General features: G+C 41.0%; 2 protein-coding genes across 2 annotated transcripts; one reads left to right on the top strand and one right to left on the bottom strand.

Annotated features, from left to right (window-relative positions):
• Window positions 1-3,783: 3,783 nt before the first annotated feature.
• Window positions 3,784-7,616, bottom strand: LOC117942769 (potassium channel subfamily K member 15-like). Its single transcript, XM_034868413.1, has 2 exons — window positions 7,309-7,616; window positions 3,784-5,057 (listed from the first exon to the last, which is right to left on the bottom strand). The coding sequence occupies exons 1-2, from the start codon at window positions 7,589-7,591 to the stop codon at window positions 4,090-4,092; spliced, it is 1,251 nt and encodes a 416-aa protein (XP_034724304.1). The 5' UTR covers window positions 7,592-7,616; the 3' UTR covers window positions 3,784-4,089.
• A 3,776-nt stretch (window positions 7,617-11,392) lies between these two features.
• On the top strand, window positions 11,393-14,151 carry LOC117942754 (opioid growth factor receptor-like). Its single transcript, XM_034868394.1, has 8 exons — window positions 11,393-11,984; window positions 12,309-12,374; window positions 12,505-12,543; window positions 12,637-12,691; window positions 13,095-13,173; window positions 13,251-13,317; window positions 13,399-13,547; window positions 13,641-14,151. The coding sequence occupies exons 1-8, from the start codon at window positions 11,502-11,504 to the stop codon at window positions 13,939-13,941; spliced, it is 1,239 nt and encodes a 412-aa protein (XP_034724285.1). The 5' UTR covers window positions 11,393-11,501; the 3' UTR covers window positions 13,942-14,151.
• The last annotated feature ends 971 nt before the right edge of the window (window positions 14,152-15,122 follow it).

Here is a 15,122-nt window from a genome sequence, read left to right as displayed (position 1 = left end):
AAATCCTGCTGTCATGCTTTAATTCATGTACTACGCTGATGGCACACAGCAGGTGTTGAGCTATCTAAGGACAAAGTGTTGTCTCCTGTGCTGTGGAACACACACAGATAATATGTGTATATTGGGTGTTTTTACACTAGTGTAATTTTTGAGGTTCCGTAAATTCAAATTTCAAAATATTGCCATACAAAGATTGCAGCAAACAGGCCTCGTTGCAGAAGTCATCCTGATGTTTATGTGAACCAATACTGCTCCCTAGTGTCAGAAATGAAATAAGGGGAAATTAAATGCAAGTCCTGTTAATAATATATTATAATGCAAAACTTGAATGATCTTTAAATTGACCCTCCACATGGAGGTCAGAGGACAGGTCAGATACAAATGACTGAAATATTAACAGAAGGAGATAATAATTGCAAATGAAGCCATCTTGGGGAGCTGGCAGTGGGCAACCTTTTCTGACCTTTAAAATCAGCTACAGAGCAGCACTCCTGGAGCGTTAGTGTTTTTGTCATGGGTGCTCATCAGGGCAGATGTTTCCAATGCATGACCATGGCTCCTCTGGTTAATGTACAGTCCCTAAACCACTGGTTCTTCCTCACAGTTTTTCAAGTACAACATCAAATGTGAGGTGTAAATTGGTCGATGATTTGTTTGCCATAATCGGAATTGAGGACAAGAATTTCAAAACGGCTGCTCTCAACACTGTGTCACCCTGCTGATTAAAGCAGAAATGAGAAGAAATGTGAGACTGCAAAGGAAGATGACTACAGAACCTGTTTAAATGTGTTTCACAGATCTGAGATAAAACCATAAACAACATACTCCTCATACTTTTTTTATGTGTGCCAGATTAAACACTGAACTACAAGTGAAATCCGAGATTCAAAGGGTCACTCCAAGAATTCAAGAAAGTCTGTTAACTCACAAAATTAAAGATGCCAAGCTTTCCGATTTCCACCCCCAAAAATAGGTTATTTGTACAATTAGAAATTACATTTCATTTGTTAGGCACAGAGATGTTTCCTCTCTACCCCTCTGGACTGAAACAAACTGTTGTTGTTTTGTGGTTCTATTCTACATACATGTGCAAGATCTAGTGGGTCCCCGAGACTTCAGCTGTCAGTCATGGCCGCAGTCTTTCCGCAACCAATCCGGACCTGGTGGGGGAGAACGGACAGCGGAGCACGGAGCCGTCACACAGCGTAGCCGAGCCGCAGCCGTTACGCATCCTGTGAATTTTGGGGGTAAGGAAGTAAGGTGGGGTGGTGGGCCAAACAAACAGGAATTCTACCCATGAGACTGGGTTTTAACTTTGCGGAACAAATGGAACTGCATCACATGCGTATCCAGAAGTGAAGTATCAAATGCACTGATTTTAACACACAATCCTTTTCTAAATTTAACTAAGCAGTTTTGTTGCCTAACAAAACTGTGACCGTTTCACAATACGTATTAAACTGTGACCATTACGTTTATTCCCTGTGACCTGTAAACTAAAAAAAAAAAAAAAAGAAAGTGTGGCCCTATATATTTTATTAAATGTCTTATTCTCTACGTTATTCAAATATAAATGTTTTTATTTCAAATATTTAAAAAAGTATTTTTCTTGTCTCATGGTTAGTGTGTAAATCTAATTTAAATAATTTGTGATCTAACAACACATATTTGAGAAGGCAATTAAAAACGCATTTGGAGACTTTTCTAATTTGCTACTTTTAGTGCAACTGCTCACTTTCCGTTCTTTGTTGACACACTCATTCATCACAGAGAAGTTGCGGTCTGGACTAGACGCTGCCTTCAGACAATAACCACTCACTGCACTGTACGTGTCTCCAGTTTTCCACTGCACTAAGCAATGAGGATGGAAACGTTACCAAGGGAACCAACCAGAGCCATGGAGTGTACTTTTCTATTAGAAGACACTGATAATTACTGACTGGAAATAACTGAAAGTCACAGTGACCCACAGTGAGTCATTTAAGTAGGCCTAGTGAAAAATGTGTTGCCATTTGTTGTGTAGTTAACTACAAAACTACAAACAGTGTTTAGCCATGCAATGAAAGGAATTTTTTACATTTATTTTACCATTGCGTTTCTACTGTAATTGAACCCCTTTTCATCGCTGTGATGACATGCCAAGTCAATGCATTCATCAGACAGCCATTTTTGTTAAGGACAGGTTTAGGTCTCAGTAGGCGACATGCAATATGAAACTGAAATCGTGACACTCGGATCCACATACCTGTGTCACGGAGCGAGAAGGCAGAATCCCAACACACCCCTTCCAAATCCCAGAGTTATCCTTCCCGCCCAGATCCAATGCTACCACTTTAAATTAATATTAGTATTAGACGTTAGCACTGAAGTTAAGTGCTGACTGAGCTGGATGCTAGCTGGCCGGGTATGACTGTGGGTGTGTCCCGGGGCCGGGGCTGTTGTCAGCTCTTATCCCGACTAAAGCCTTGCAGCGCTGGGAGAGTGAGGCAGACAGGCAGGGGTGTGCTAGCTAGCTAAATTACCATTAGATTAGTTGTCTATACACTTAACGTTACTGATGAATTTGTGGGTCCCAGAGATGTATAATTATCAAACTAAAATTAACTGAGCATGTTGAACAATATTGTAATCTTATGTTACAGACCAAGAATCACCTAACGTTATAAACCAAGCATTAGCATTAGCTAGTTGTCAACCAGCACCTTTACAGTGGGCACCAAATCCCTTTTACTCTTTGGTCCCCTTACAGGTTGTAAGCAGAATTGTTCATCACTGTTACCATTACCATTATTCTTATGTCTCATTAGAAATGCACCACTGAAACAATTTTGGAAACATTATTTTAAGATAGGCTATAAAAGAATCTTTGGTGTTGGATCGATTGATATTGAAATCAATCAATATCAATAAATAAGGGCTCTGTTGTATTACTGTGTTGCAAAGTGACATGTAATCAATGACAAAACCATGTCATGTGGCAGAAAAAGAGTTGTATTGCGTTTACTGCGAGTTTTAGTAAATGTTACGAGGACAACTTTTTAGCTGGCATATGATTTTGTTTTCCATCCATCCATCCATCTTCGACCGCTTATCCGGTATCGGGTCGCGGGGGCAGCAGCTCCAGCAGGGGACCCCAAACTTCCCTTTCCCGAGCCACATCAACCAGCTCTGACTGGGGGATCCCGAGGCGTTCCCAGGCCAGGTTGGAGATATAATCTCGCCACCTAGTCCTGGGTCTTCCCCGAGGCCTCCTCCCAGCTGGACGTGCCTGGAACACCTCCCTAGGGAGGCGCCCAGGAGGCATCCTTACCAGATGCCCGAACCACCTCAACTGGCTCCTTTCGACGCGAAGGAGCAGCGGCTCTACTCCGAGCTCCTCTCGGATGACTGAGCTTCTCACCCTATCTCTAAGGGAGACGCCAGCCACCCTCCTGAGGAAACCCATTTCGGCCGCTTGTACCCTGGATCTCGTTCTTTCGGTCATGACCCAGCCTTCATGACCATAGGTGAGGGTAGGAACGAAAATTGCCCGGTAGATCGAGAGCTTTGATTTTGTTTTGTATTTTATATTAATTTTCCAGTTAATTTTCTTTTTGATTTATTTTTTACAAAGTAGTTTGAACTACTTCTAAGTAGCTTCACTAAACCAAATTATATTTCTTTGACGTATAGATCAAGTTCTTCCAGTGTGAAGTAATTAACAGCTCGCGAAGCTTTCAATGTAGATTCCCTAAAACTGCACATTTTTCACATACTTCCTGTCCTTCCTTTTATATTACATGCAGTACATGCAGTATATTGGGACACTAATGGTGAAAAACATGGGTTTATAGATATCAAGTACTTTAATTAGTATTAATACTTTAAACATAATTCTCTTTAGCTGTAATATTCATTGTAGAAAAATAGATTATAAACTGTAAAGGATGTGTATGATATGCTACATTTTTATCAAGTAGCAAGTATTGCTACATTCATGACTATGAAAGCACTGAGCAATTTGTACCACCAAGAGGGAAATCAGAGGGTTCTGGTGTGGTGTGTACAAAAAGTCCAAAACAAAGGCCACTAGGTCAAAGGTGCAGAGAGTTATAACGACTTCCTCCTGGTGTAAGGATTGTTCTTGCCCAGACAGAGAGCTATGCTGCTCGGGGAGGCCTGTGACGACGCGGAGCAGGAGCTGCACGAGGCCTGGTCCACCCTGTAGGAGATGGAGTTGTAGAAGATGGGGTTGTTGTGGCCGCCCGCATGGTCACAATGTGGCGGAGAGGAGCTGTCGTAAATGTCCAGGCCACAACACATGCAGGAAAACAAGGCCCTTAGTCTGCTGGGTTCAGAAAGCTTTGAGTGCTCAGATAAAACAAGTCTGCGCTCTTCTACAGGAGAGGGCAGGAGATCCATACAGCTGGTGCCCCCCTCCATGGGAAGGCTCAGGTTGCAAAGGCTACTGTGTCCATCCTTACAGTCTTTAAAGCTAACTTCAGCAGTTTCTGCTTCTGCCTCCGACACCTCCCTATCCCCCTGCGTGTCCTTAGGCTGCGTTCCCAGATCCTCTACCCTGGCCTCAGGTCTCATGTCAGGCTCCTCAGTGCTGACAGTGAGAAACCTCAGGACCACCAGGTTAAGAAAAGCCCCGATGACTGTCAGCCCAACCAAAATGTACATGAAGCTAAATGCCACGTAGGGGGGGCGTTTCTGCAGAGCGTCTGTCTTCTGCAGAGCCACAAAATCCCCAAATCCAATGGTGGTGAGTGTGATGAAGCAGTAGTAGTAGGCATTAAAGAAGGTCCAGTCCTCAAAATGGGAGAAAGCCGCAGCTCCGATACACAGGGTGCTTGTGCACGACAGCAGACCCACCAGGACCATGTTCCCCATGGACACCTCCGTCTTCCGGAAACCCAGACCCAGCTTGGCTCTCCGCAGGAGGTAGCGGACAAAAGTGTTGATCCTCTCGCCCAGGCTCTGGAACATGACCAGTGTCAGAGGAATGCCCAAGACAGCGTAAAACATACAGAAGGCCTTGCCAGCATCAGTGCGTGGAGCAGCGTGGCCATAACCTACAAAGTCACAGTATATTGCAGGTCACATAATGTCCAGTGTAACGTCTAGAAAGATTTACAGTCATCAAGATTTACAGTCATCAAGATAACTAATGCTTAATGCTCACAGGCACCCACTGCAGAAGTCAAGTCCAAAGTCTCTGGTTCTGATTTTAAAGTAGGTCTTAAACATGGGGTAAACCATCTCAAAATAAGTGTAGTGGTTTCCATGGTTAAACCTATGAATCAATATATTGACAGGATCATTTCCTTAACATGACTCTGTTCAAGTGAAACTGCTCATTGTGACCAAATTGTTGAGAATCAACACCAAGCTGTGCTGCTCTCTCTCTCTCTCATATATATATATATGTTTATATTTATATATATATATATATATATATATATATATATATTGACCCCAGAGGGCAGGCATTTCCAGGGCTAGTATCTACTGTAGCTGGTGATAACGGTCAAGCATTTGCCTCATTGTTTTGATATCTGTCTGCTCCCTACTAGCCAAAAAGTGATTAATGCAGCTTTAAAGAAAAATGTAAGGTGGGTAGAGAGCAAAAATGTGTTTAAAATCTGTAAAACCAGACAATGAAAGTCCAGCTTTCTATTATTTAATGCTTTGAACACACCCAGAGGTCTTTTCCCTTATTTTGCTAATCTAACCTCTGTTCAGGTTGAAGTTGAGCAGGAATGCTGGAATTGAAGTTACCAAACAACATGAACTTATAAAAATGAACAAATGGTGTAACCTCTCCCACCGTAAAAGGTTCAGTCAGATTACACTTCCGTCCTACTAATATTTGCTCTGTCCTCATTCACTTCTTTCAAGATAACGATGGGCTAATTCAATCATTTGTTTCCAGAGTTCACGTTCTTTTAACTTTTACTGATCGGATGTGGTAATTTTTTCCAACAGTAAAATTGTTTGTAAAAAGTTATTTTTCTAGCATGTTTTATCACCGCGTTTAGTGCATTATCACACTATTTCGCTGTTCAGTTAGTGATCAATCCGATCAGCATTTATTTATGATCCAAATCAGATCACATTGGGTGGTTCAAAAAACCCCACCCTCACTGCCAAAAGGTCCATAGTTTAAATCAGTATTTCTTTGGTTAACCAGTTTTTTTAAAGTAACAACAGACAACAATTCAAATCCCCCTCAAATGAAAAAAGTATCCAAACCGAGCCAAAGCCCTAATCTAGTTAAAAACTTTTGTGAATGTATTAACTGGCACAGGACATGTAACAATCTAATGTCTAATTTATCAATGAGCCACACAACTAACTTTATGCACTCATAACAAATTTTTTAGGCTTGCGTGTGTTTGGACAGAAAAGCAATTTAAATAGTAAATATTTAGTAAATAGCAATTAGTAAATATTTCCGGTGGATTAAAAAGCATGCTCATTAAGATACCAACTACTACAGCACAAATTAGTGGTTAATAAATCACTTCAAAAAATGAAGAATTTGAACCTCATTACCAAATACAAAATGAGGGAAAAACTGCAAAAAGGCCCCTTCCACTTGGCTTTCTACCGCCCTGGACTCAGAGAAACATGTGCAACAGTTGAGTGGGGAGTCTGCTGTGAACCCAGAGAGAGTGAAGTTAGGTTGACACTGTCTTGACCTTATGGTGTTGATTACAGAAGATGATTCAAATAAAAAATTGCAGCTCGATTATTACACCAGAAGACCAGAAGACAGGAGAATGCTGCCAATCAAGTAGGGTTACTGTACGTAACCACTGTGAATCCTTGTTGACTACAACAGTTTGTTTTGTGGCCAACTGCCAACCCTGCAGGTAGTAATGCTGCATCTGAAAATATATGATGACAGTTTTTGGTGGAATATCCCTTTAAGTGATTAGTGATATAAGTCACTTATTAGTGATAAGTGATATATGTCACGATGCCAGTTACTAAGTTGGTGTTTATTGTTTACAGTGTGCTAATCAATTGGAGATAGTTCAATGACAATGGCAAAATTCCCTTCCCATTTGCAAAATCACACACAATAATCATTTTAGTGCAACACCTCACGCTGCACCGCAGCCCCGTAAAGTTTCACCTGTTCCTCTGAGAAGTGACCCCCAAAGCTTGGGTCCCTATCACAGGGCTGGCTCCCATTTTAAACTGTAAAGAACGCCGAAACACATACACACACATACAGTGACACAGAATGCTGCTTGCCCTGTGTTTTTTTTACATAAGAAGCGGGTATGGAGAAATCATAAAGTGTAGCCTACTTGCCAATTGTGGTGATAACAGTGATGGCGAAATAAAACGAGCCGGCGAACTTCCACTGCCTCCCGGCGCGGTGCGGCTCCGCCTGGAGGACCACGCGCTCAATCTCTCGGTAGTCATCTTCGGTGAAGTCGTACTTGTTCTTCAGCTCGTTCAGCTTCTGCTCCAGCGCCCTTTCCCTTGAACTCTCGCTGTCCGACTCCAGTGCGTCAAAGACGGCGGCTCCCATGAGCAGGTAGAAAACAATGGAGAGGATGAGAGAGAGGGTCCTGATGTTCTGCGTCTTCATCCTCAACTCCGGAGTGCGCGCGGAGCGGAGGAAGGGAGGGAGGGTGCCACTGCTAAGAGGAACGGACGCACAGAGGACACATGATCTTCCTCCATCAACACCATACATCTTACACATCCAGAGTGATGTGTTGAGGGCCCTTTAGCCTGCTAGGATTACAGCATGCGGCTCGGTATGGATAGGCTGTGTGCTGCAATTGTAGTAAATTTATAGTATCCATTCATAACAATAGTTATCTCGAGACACTTCACAGATAGAGTAGTTCTAGACCACACTTTAATTCACAAGGACCTAACAGTTCTAGTAGTTCCCTTAGTAGTAGTAGTATTTACCCTGTCAAATGATGCAAATAAATGTAAGTCCTTTTCCACTCAAAATGTGTTTTGCTTGCTGATGCATCACGATTCATGATGTTTGTGCAGTTTGACACTAGAAGGCTGTTTTTACATGTATCTGCTGAAGAGGAAAGGTTTCTCAGTGTTCACTTTAAATTTGACTATGCATGATTTTGTGACATCCCAACTGCCCTTTGGGATCTAATATCAATTTACACAAGTGTGACTTCCACACCTCCAGTGCACTTACACTGGTGATGGACTTTACAGCATTATTTATGTATTTTCTTTCAGGATTTCTGCACCAAGGTAAGAGTAAGAATGTTGAAAAGGAGATGCAAATTTTTTTTTTATTGGGACAAAAACATAGATATATAGGATTAGTCTGAGTAAATGTGTCAGTTATCAGTTGGCATTGCTTTCCTTGCTTTATTATCCATATTGGGTAGTATTTATGCTGCACACTTTCTCAGACTTACTCTCTGTTAATAACTGAGCCTGTGTTTGGAGAGATTTGGGATACACAAGTGTCAGCGTGTGTGTGTGTGTGTGTTGTGTCTACCACAGAGCAGAACAGCAGAAACAGCTGTGCTTTCCATACTCTACTCTCCTGATTATTTTGCCCTGTGAAGCGTTCATGTGCAGTCTATTCACAATACGCTCGGCTAAAGTATTACTCTGAGCGATGAAGCATTAGCTGGTGGCAGCGCTGACCTTTATCAAGCACACTTAGTCACTGAGTGATCCAGCAAGCTTTCGTCATTAACTAAGTCCACCACACAGACTGCGCGAGCGAGAGACAGTAGAGATGATCTGTGTTAGTGTAGCAACGCAGAGGCCTGGCTCATGGAGCCTCGCTTAGGTTCTCTGTGGCATCTGCTGGTTTTTTTTGCTCAGTGTCATGCTAATTGGGTTCACAACAGAGCAACCAGAAAAAGGCTGACTGCTGTGTAGGCCCATACTGCAAGTTATTTCAGTTTCATATCCTGCATGAAACTACCATCCATTTTAGGACTACATTCTAATTTGTGGGATCCATTCACGCACTAACCAGGGCCATAAAGAGCCTGAGATCTGTCATTTAAATCCACATTTATTGCCTCCAATCCATAAAGAACATATGGCTATATCTACACCAAGTTTCTTCCAGAGACCTTGTCCCGCTTTAGTGATCACAAATAACCATTGCCGAGCAGATGTTAACAATGTAACATGCAGACAAGTCTTGAGTTTCTCCACTGGCGGAAATAGCAATTATCTCTTTCTGAAAGGAGCCCCAGAGAGATAATAGCCATGCCAGAGTCCGCCTAAGGAGAGCACACAGAGCTTACATCAGTATTATTCAACATCAGCTCTTTATGTAGATTTCACATTGTATGTATGGGAAACATGAACCCACAGTACAAACAGCACTGTACTGTGCAATCACTGTGAAGGACAATTGACGTTTTTCACAAGGATCCCAGGGTTTAACAACTCTCCAGCCATGAAATAATGATGCTGTATCTGATTTGCTCATCTCATATCTGTCTTTTCTACAGGACGCTTCCAGCATCCCTTTATCTCACACAGGAAGACATTAAAAGCAGGATGTCCACTGACTGGAGTCCAGACACTCATCTGTCCAAGTGCCATCCCCGTAAAAGATTAGGCAGGGGACATATACTGCAAACATGATGCTATCTTTACATTGATAACAGCTGGTAATGGCAGCAGAGATAAAGATAATGATCATCCTACAGAGACACTGTGTATTTTGGTACAAAAAAAATCAAAACTTTTCAAAGCTGGTTTAATTAAAAAAAGCTATGAACTTGCAGGCGGGTGTCTCTTTGGTGACATGTCATCAGTGTCACAGAGGGAAACAGGCCTGAACTTTGCAGCTAATGTGAACAGTCCTTTGAGCCTTATTAGCCAAAAGGGCACGGACGTGGTCTCTAAAATCTACGTCTCCTTCAGCGAGAGCTGCATCATTCTGGTTGACGCACCTGGTGTGAGGATGGAGTGTTGTATTTGTTTTTGTTTTTTTTGTTATATGGATCACAGCTTTTTCAAATGATGGTAAATTGTAGCTGACTGCAGTCTTTGTTTTTTGAAATGATAGTAATTGTGTCATTTTCTGTGCAAGATCACAGAGCTAAAATAAAAAAAATTCTATATTTTGGCACTTAGGTAATTTCCTCCTGTGAGTGGACTACCTCGGCTTTGTTGCCCACATGTTATTCTACCAAATAATCGGATAGGCACAGAAAAGAAAAGAAATAAATCAAAATAAAATAAATTCAAATTTAGTGTCTTTAACAAAGAACCTTGTTATTGTTCTTATTTGGATATTTTCTTGATAATTTTCTGACCTGAGAATTCTTGGATGATGGATGGATGGATGAGAAAAAGGGTACTTTGATGGCTACCAAACATAATGAGTAACTAATGAGACCCAAGAACTATAGTTTACATGCACACAAAAAATACAATTAATATAACATCCATCCATCCATCCATCTTTGACCGCTTATCCGTTATCGGGTCGCGGGGGCAGCAGCTCCAGCAGGGGACCCCAAACTTCCCTTTCCCGATTAATTAATTAATATAACATAATAGACATATTTTTGAATAACCTTTGAAAGGCTCAATTGTGATTTTTTTCTGAACAGTGGTTCAAATGGATTTATGATTTACATGACAAACAGCACGTGATCTTAATCTAAATAAAGGAGTTTGGTGTGTTAACCAGAGATCCTCAGATGTCCTTCAAACCCATAAATGTATCAGAATATGCGCAAATTCAGTGCTGGACCTCAAATTTAGGGTTAATTAATGAATGCATTGCTGGACTGTAATTTATTTCGTTTTTTTCAAGGGATAGTCTGCACAATTTAGGGGATTTAACCCCCATCCCTGAAAATTAACAATAGGGTCCTTTTTAAGGGACGGCTATAGCATACCTTAAAATAATACACTTCATTAACATATCCGTTAATTAGGCTATCCAATCAAGACTCATTAAAAATACCTTACTAAGGCCTACATTCAATTTACAGAAATATTCATGTGTAAATTAAAAGGAGTTTGAAGGTAAAATTGTATAATGACAAAGGAATGAGATCACGGCTGCTCTTATTTCTTGAGCTAATTGTGTCTGTTACAGCTAACTCTTAACACTCATCCACTCCTGATGTAGCCTACTCCCTGTTTTAGATTTGTAGAAGTGAAAGTAACAGTTATGTAAGGGCTGTGGATTAAAAAGTAACTTCTGTATAAAAAAAGGGGGGGTTTACACTTCTTAACGTCTAAAAAGTTAACTTTTCAACCAAGTTTTGCCACACTTTAACCTGCAAATACCGATAATAAATTCAATTCTTAAAATGTCTCTTTCAAACTTAACCCACGAGTGAGTTCTTACGTAGGCCTAGTCTATTTCTGTTTATTTCACTTTAACAGCAAGAAAGCAGCCTGAACCTGATAATCTAATTTGTGGGCGTTAGCTGTCGAGAATAAGTTTCTGTTTCCTGTAAAAAGAATTTCAGAGCAAATGAAAGTGAAAGAGACGAACGTGTACAGCACATAAATCGCAGATGAGGACCGTGTACTTTTCCCTCAGACGACTTCTGCGAATCATGGCCGGGTTCAGCTACAACCGAAGTTTTGTTTGGGGGTGGCTATGGCGCGGATTAGAATTTCTGTGGTGCTGTGTAAAAACAGTCGGATTTTTACCGAGACGTTGGTTTAAGAGCATCAAGGGCCAAGGTAAGCCTGAAGTAAACGTAGAGGGCCAACGAAATTACACAGAGGTGGAGGAGGTGGTCGAGCAGTCTCGCTGTGAGGGTCAAAGGGAGAATGCCGCCGACGGTGAGAGGGCCGCAGACTCCAACCGAGATCTCGCCTACGAGAGTAGCCCGAGACTTAACAAAGATGGTGCTACGTTTGACAGCGAGGACGAGGAGTATCGAGTTGAAATCACGGATGAGTTGTACTGTGGCTATGACTCGACCTGGGAGACCAAGGAGCAGCCGAAGAGCACGCTCCCGAGGATCAGACGACCAGCGGCTTCCAGATATGTGAGTTAACCAGAGACCTGCTGCACTGGGCACGGGCCTGCTGTGGGCCTGCAGCAGTGTGAGAGGACCTGCATTATCACTTTCTATTCTTTAGGTTTTAGATGTGATCTAATGGTGAACTAATTGTTGTTATAGCCTAATATCCATCATGTCACATTGGGAATTAGTTTACAGCAATTTTAACACAGTTTTACCAACAACAACAAAATTGGCAAGGGTGACTTGGAAAAATAATGTACCTTTTTTTTTTTTTAAATTTAGACCTCGTAACCAATAAATGTCTTGAGTTTAAATATTGACCTTCTTTTATTTTCTGTGTACTAGTACAACAAGTTCAGCAGATTTGAAAATTCTGCAAGGGACATGCAGAACTACAGGCGTGACTACCCTGTAAGTCCCCCACACACACACACACACACACACACACACACACACACACACACACACACACACACACACACACACACACACACGTTTTAAGTTAATCAAGCACACATTGCTCTTTTATATTTTGCAACAGAACCAGACCAGGCAGCAATGCTTCATAAAGCCAGTATCTGTAAGTACACACATGATGACTGTATTTACGTGACTTATTATATGATGTGATTATTACCAAATAATCTACGTGCAATTCTCTTCTCTCGAGTAGGATGACAACCCTAATTTGAAGTTCTACCTCGGATTGACGCCCTCTTTACCTGACGGTAGGCCTACATGCACATGGACATAAATTAAACAAGCTCTACATTGTGTTTTAATTTGTCGAATAAGCAAATGCAGGATAAATCTGCATCCGAAAAAAGGTTTTAATTAAGTTAAGGACTCATTAAAACATAGTTATGTTTACATATCACCCCTCATCACAGGAGGACGATGAGTCTGTGAGCGGGTTGACCAAAGAATGATTTCTTACGTTTCATTTGAACAACTTTAAGAGCCCTGAAGGTGTAAAACAGTTCAGTATTGCACTTGAGAACAGCAAAGAAAATAGAAAAGCAAGAAAAAAAGATAATTCTTATGTAGCAGAAACATCAGGCCTGGATTAATCTTAATCCACGCAACTATTACAAATTAATCTATTTATGGTGTTTTTCTTTTTGTTATCAGGTGTCTACATACACCAGTTCCACAGTGAATGGTTTAATAAGTATGATAAACTGGAGTCGGTACACTCCTACATTCAATGGTAAGTAACTATAATGAAGACGTATTTTAAAATGTTTTGTTCCTGTTTATAACATTTGTAATTGGTTTCTCTCAAAGGTTGTTCCCACTGCAGGAACCAGGGATGAACTATGAGGCCAGTACACTGACAAAAGAAGAAATAAAGGTGAACTTTTAAAAGATTACAAGTTAAAAATCTTGAAAGACATTCCTACATATTGTGACAGAAATCCTATCTTTCCTTTAGGAGTTTTGCCAAAATAGCATTGCAAAGGCCAATCTATTGACGTCGTACAAGCTCATGTTGGACTTCTATGGTATCAGGTTGCGTGATAAAAACACAGGGGAAGTCGAGAGAGCATCAAACTGGAGAGACAGATTTGATAACCTTAACAGGTGATCTCTGAATTTTAGTAACGTAGTGTTCACTTAAAGTAATAAAACCATCTAAAGTCTGTTTTTTTCTATTTCACTGTTTGTATTTGACAGTCACACTCATAACAACCTGCGCATCACCCGCATCCTTAAGTGCCTGGCAACCCTGGGGTATCCTCACTACCAAGCCCCCTTGGTTCGCTTCTTCCTGCAGGAGACTCTCATCCACAAAGAACTCCCAAATGTCAAGGATAGTGTTCTAAACTACTTTGTGTTTGCGGTCCTTGATAAGAAACAACGCAGGAGTCTCATCAAGTTTGCCTATGCGAACTATGACCGTAAAGATGAGTTTGTGTGGTGCCCGAAGAAAATTCAGATGATGTGGTCGTCAGCGTCAAAGCCGCAAAAGCAATGAATGGCAAAAACGAGGCTTGTGAGTCTGAGTCTGGATCAAGAAGATGAAGCCAAAGATAAGGCAAATTAAGTTGCTTAAGCATAATTTGTCACTGTGCTTCAACTCCATTCTACATAATGATGTATACTATACTACACAATATGTACTACACACTTATTGTCATAGATTCAGGAACAAGAAATTAATGCTGTGATGTTAGTCATCAATCACAGTTCAGTTTTAAGACCTATTCTTTTATCCAGTATGGTTGGACTTTCAAAAACAAAGGTGCAATATTTTGAACTTTGTAACTATGTTAACATCACATGTATGCAATTGTGATGTGCTTGTTTTTATGTGGATACATTTGGACGGATGGTAATTTTTAAGAATAGCTCATCAGTGGGACGGTCAAACGGTTGTCCTGTTCCTATTGTCTTAAAATGACAAATAGTGGCAATGTACTCTACCCCCCCCCCCCCCCCAGTTGTGTTTATGTATTAATTAAAAATCACTTTTTTCAACACATAATTGTCTTTGCCTGACCAGGTTTCAATACCTTTTGCAACATACATCTTCTGAGGTTTCATTAGTATGATGATTTGGTTTGTGTTGAGACCCCACCTGTGCTTAGATAAATGTGGATATGAACTGCAATTAAACATTTTGTAGTATAACCCAGGATGCTAAAAACCCACGAATTATTTTGGAGTAACAGCAGCATCCTGAAAAGAATTCATTGGCATAAATGGCCATCACATGACTCTTTAGCATGCAGAATTACTATTACTAAATCAAGCTAACCATTTCCTAAACATTACTTTGGACCAAGAGTTAATTATTAGGGGTCCAAGCCCGAGGATGCGTGCACCGCAGTAACGTGAAGGTGGCGCTAAAGCAGAAAATCTGCGTATGGCCCTGTAACTCCCAGACCGTACATTGAGAATTTAAAAACCATATATCCACACGTTCACTAGATCCAACTGAATCTTGTGATATAGACCACGCCCATTTCCGCCTAGACTTTTATGCGTGAAAAATCGCGATACATCAAAAACCAACTTTTTTTAACTCCTCCTAGACCGTAAAATGGATCTGCACGAAACTTGGCACATAGCATCTCCAGACCGACCTGACAAAAGTTGTATAAAGATTTTTTATAGAATAAAAATTGCGCGTATTACCCACAAACAAATTTGTGT

Source organism: Etheostoma cragini, chromosome 4 (assembly GCF_013103735.1).
Source record: "Etheostoma cragini isolate CJK2018 chromosome 4, CSU_Ecrag_1.0, whole genome shotgun sequence".
In the NCBI taxonomy this organism is placed as follows: Eukaryota; Metazoa; Chordata; class Actinopteri; order Perciformes; family Percidae; genus Etheostoma; species Etheostoma cragini.
Note: the sequence above shows the minus strand (reverse complement) of the source record. Positions and strands in the feature narration are given on the sequence as shown.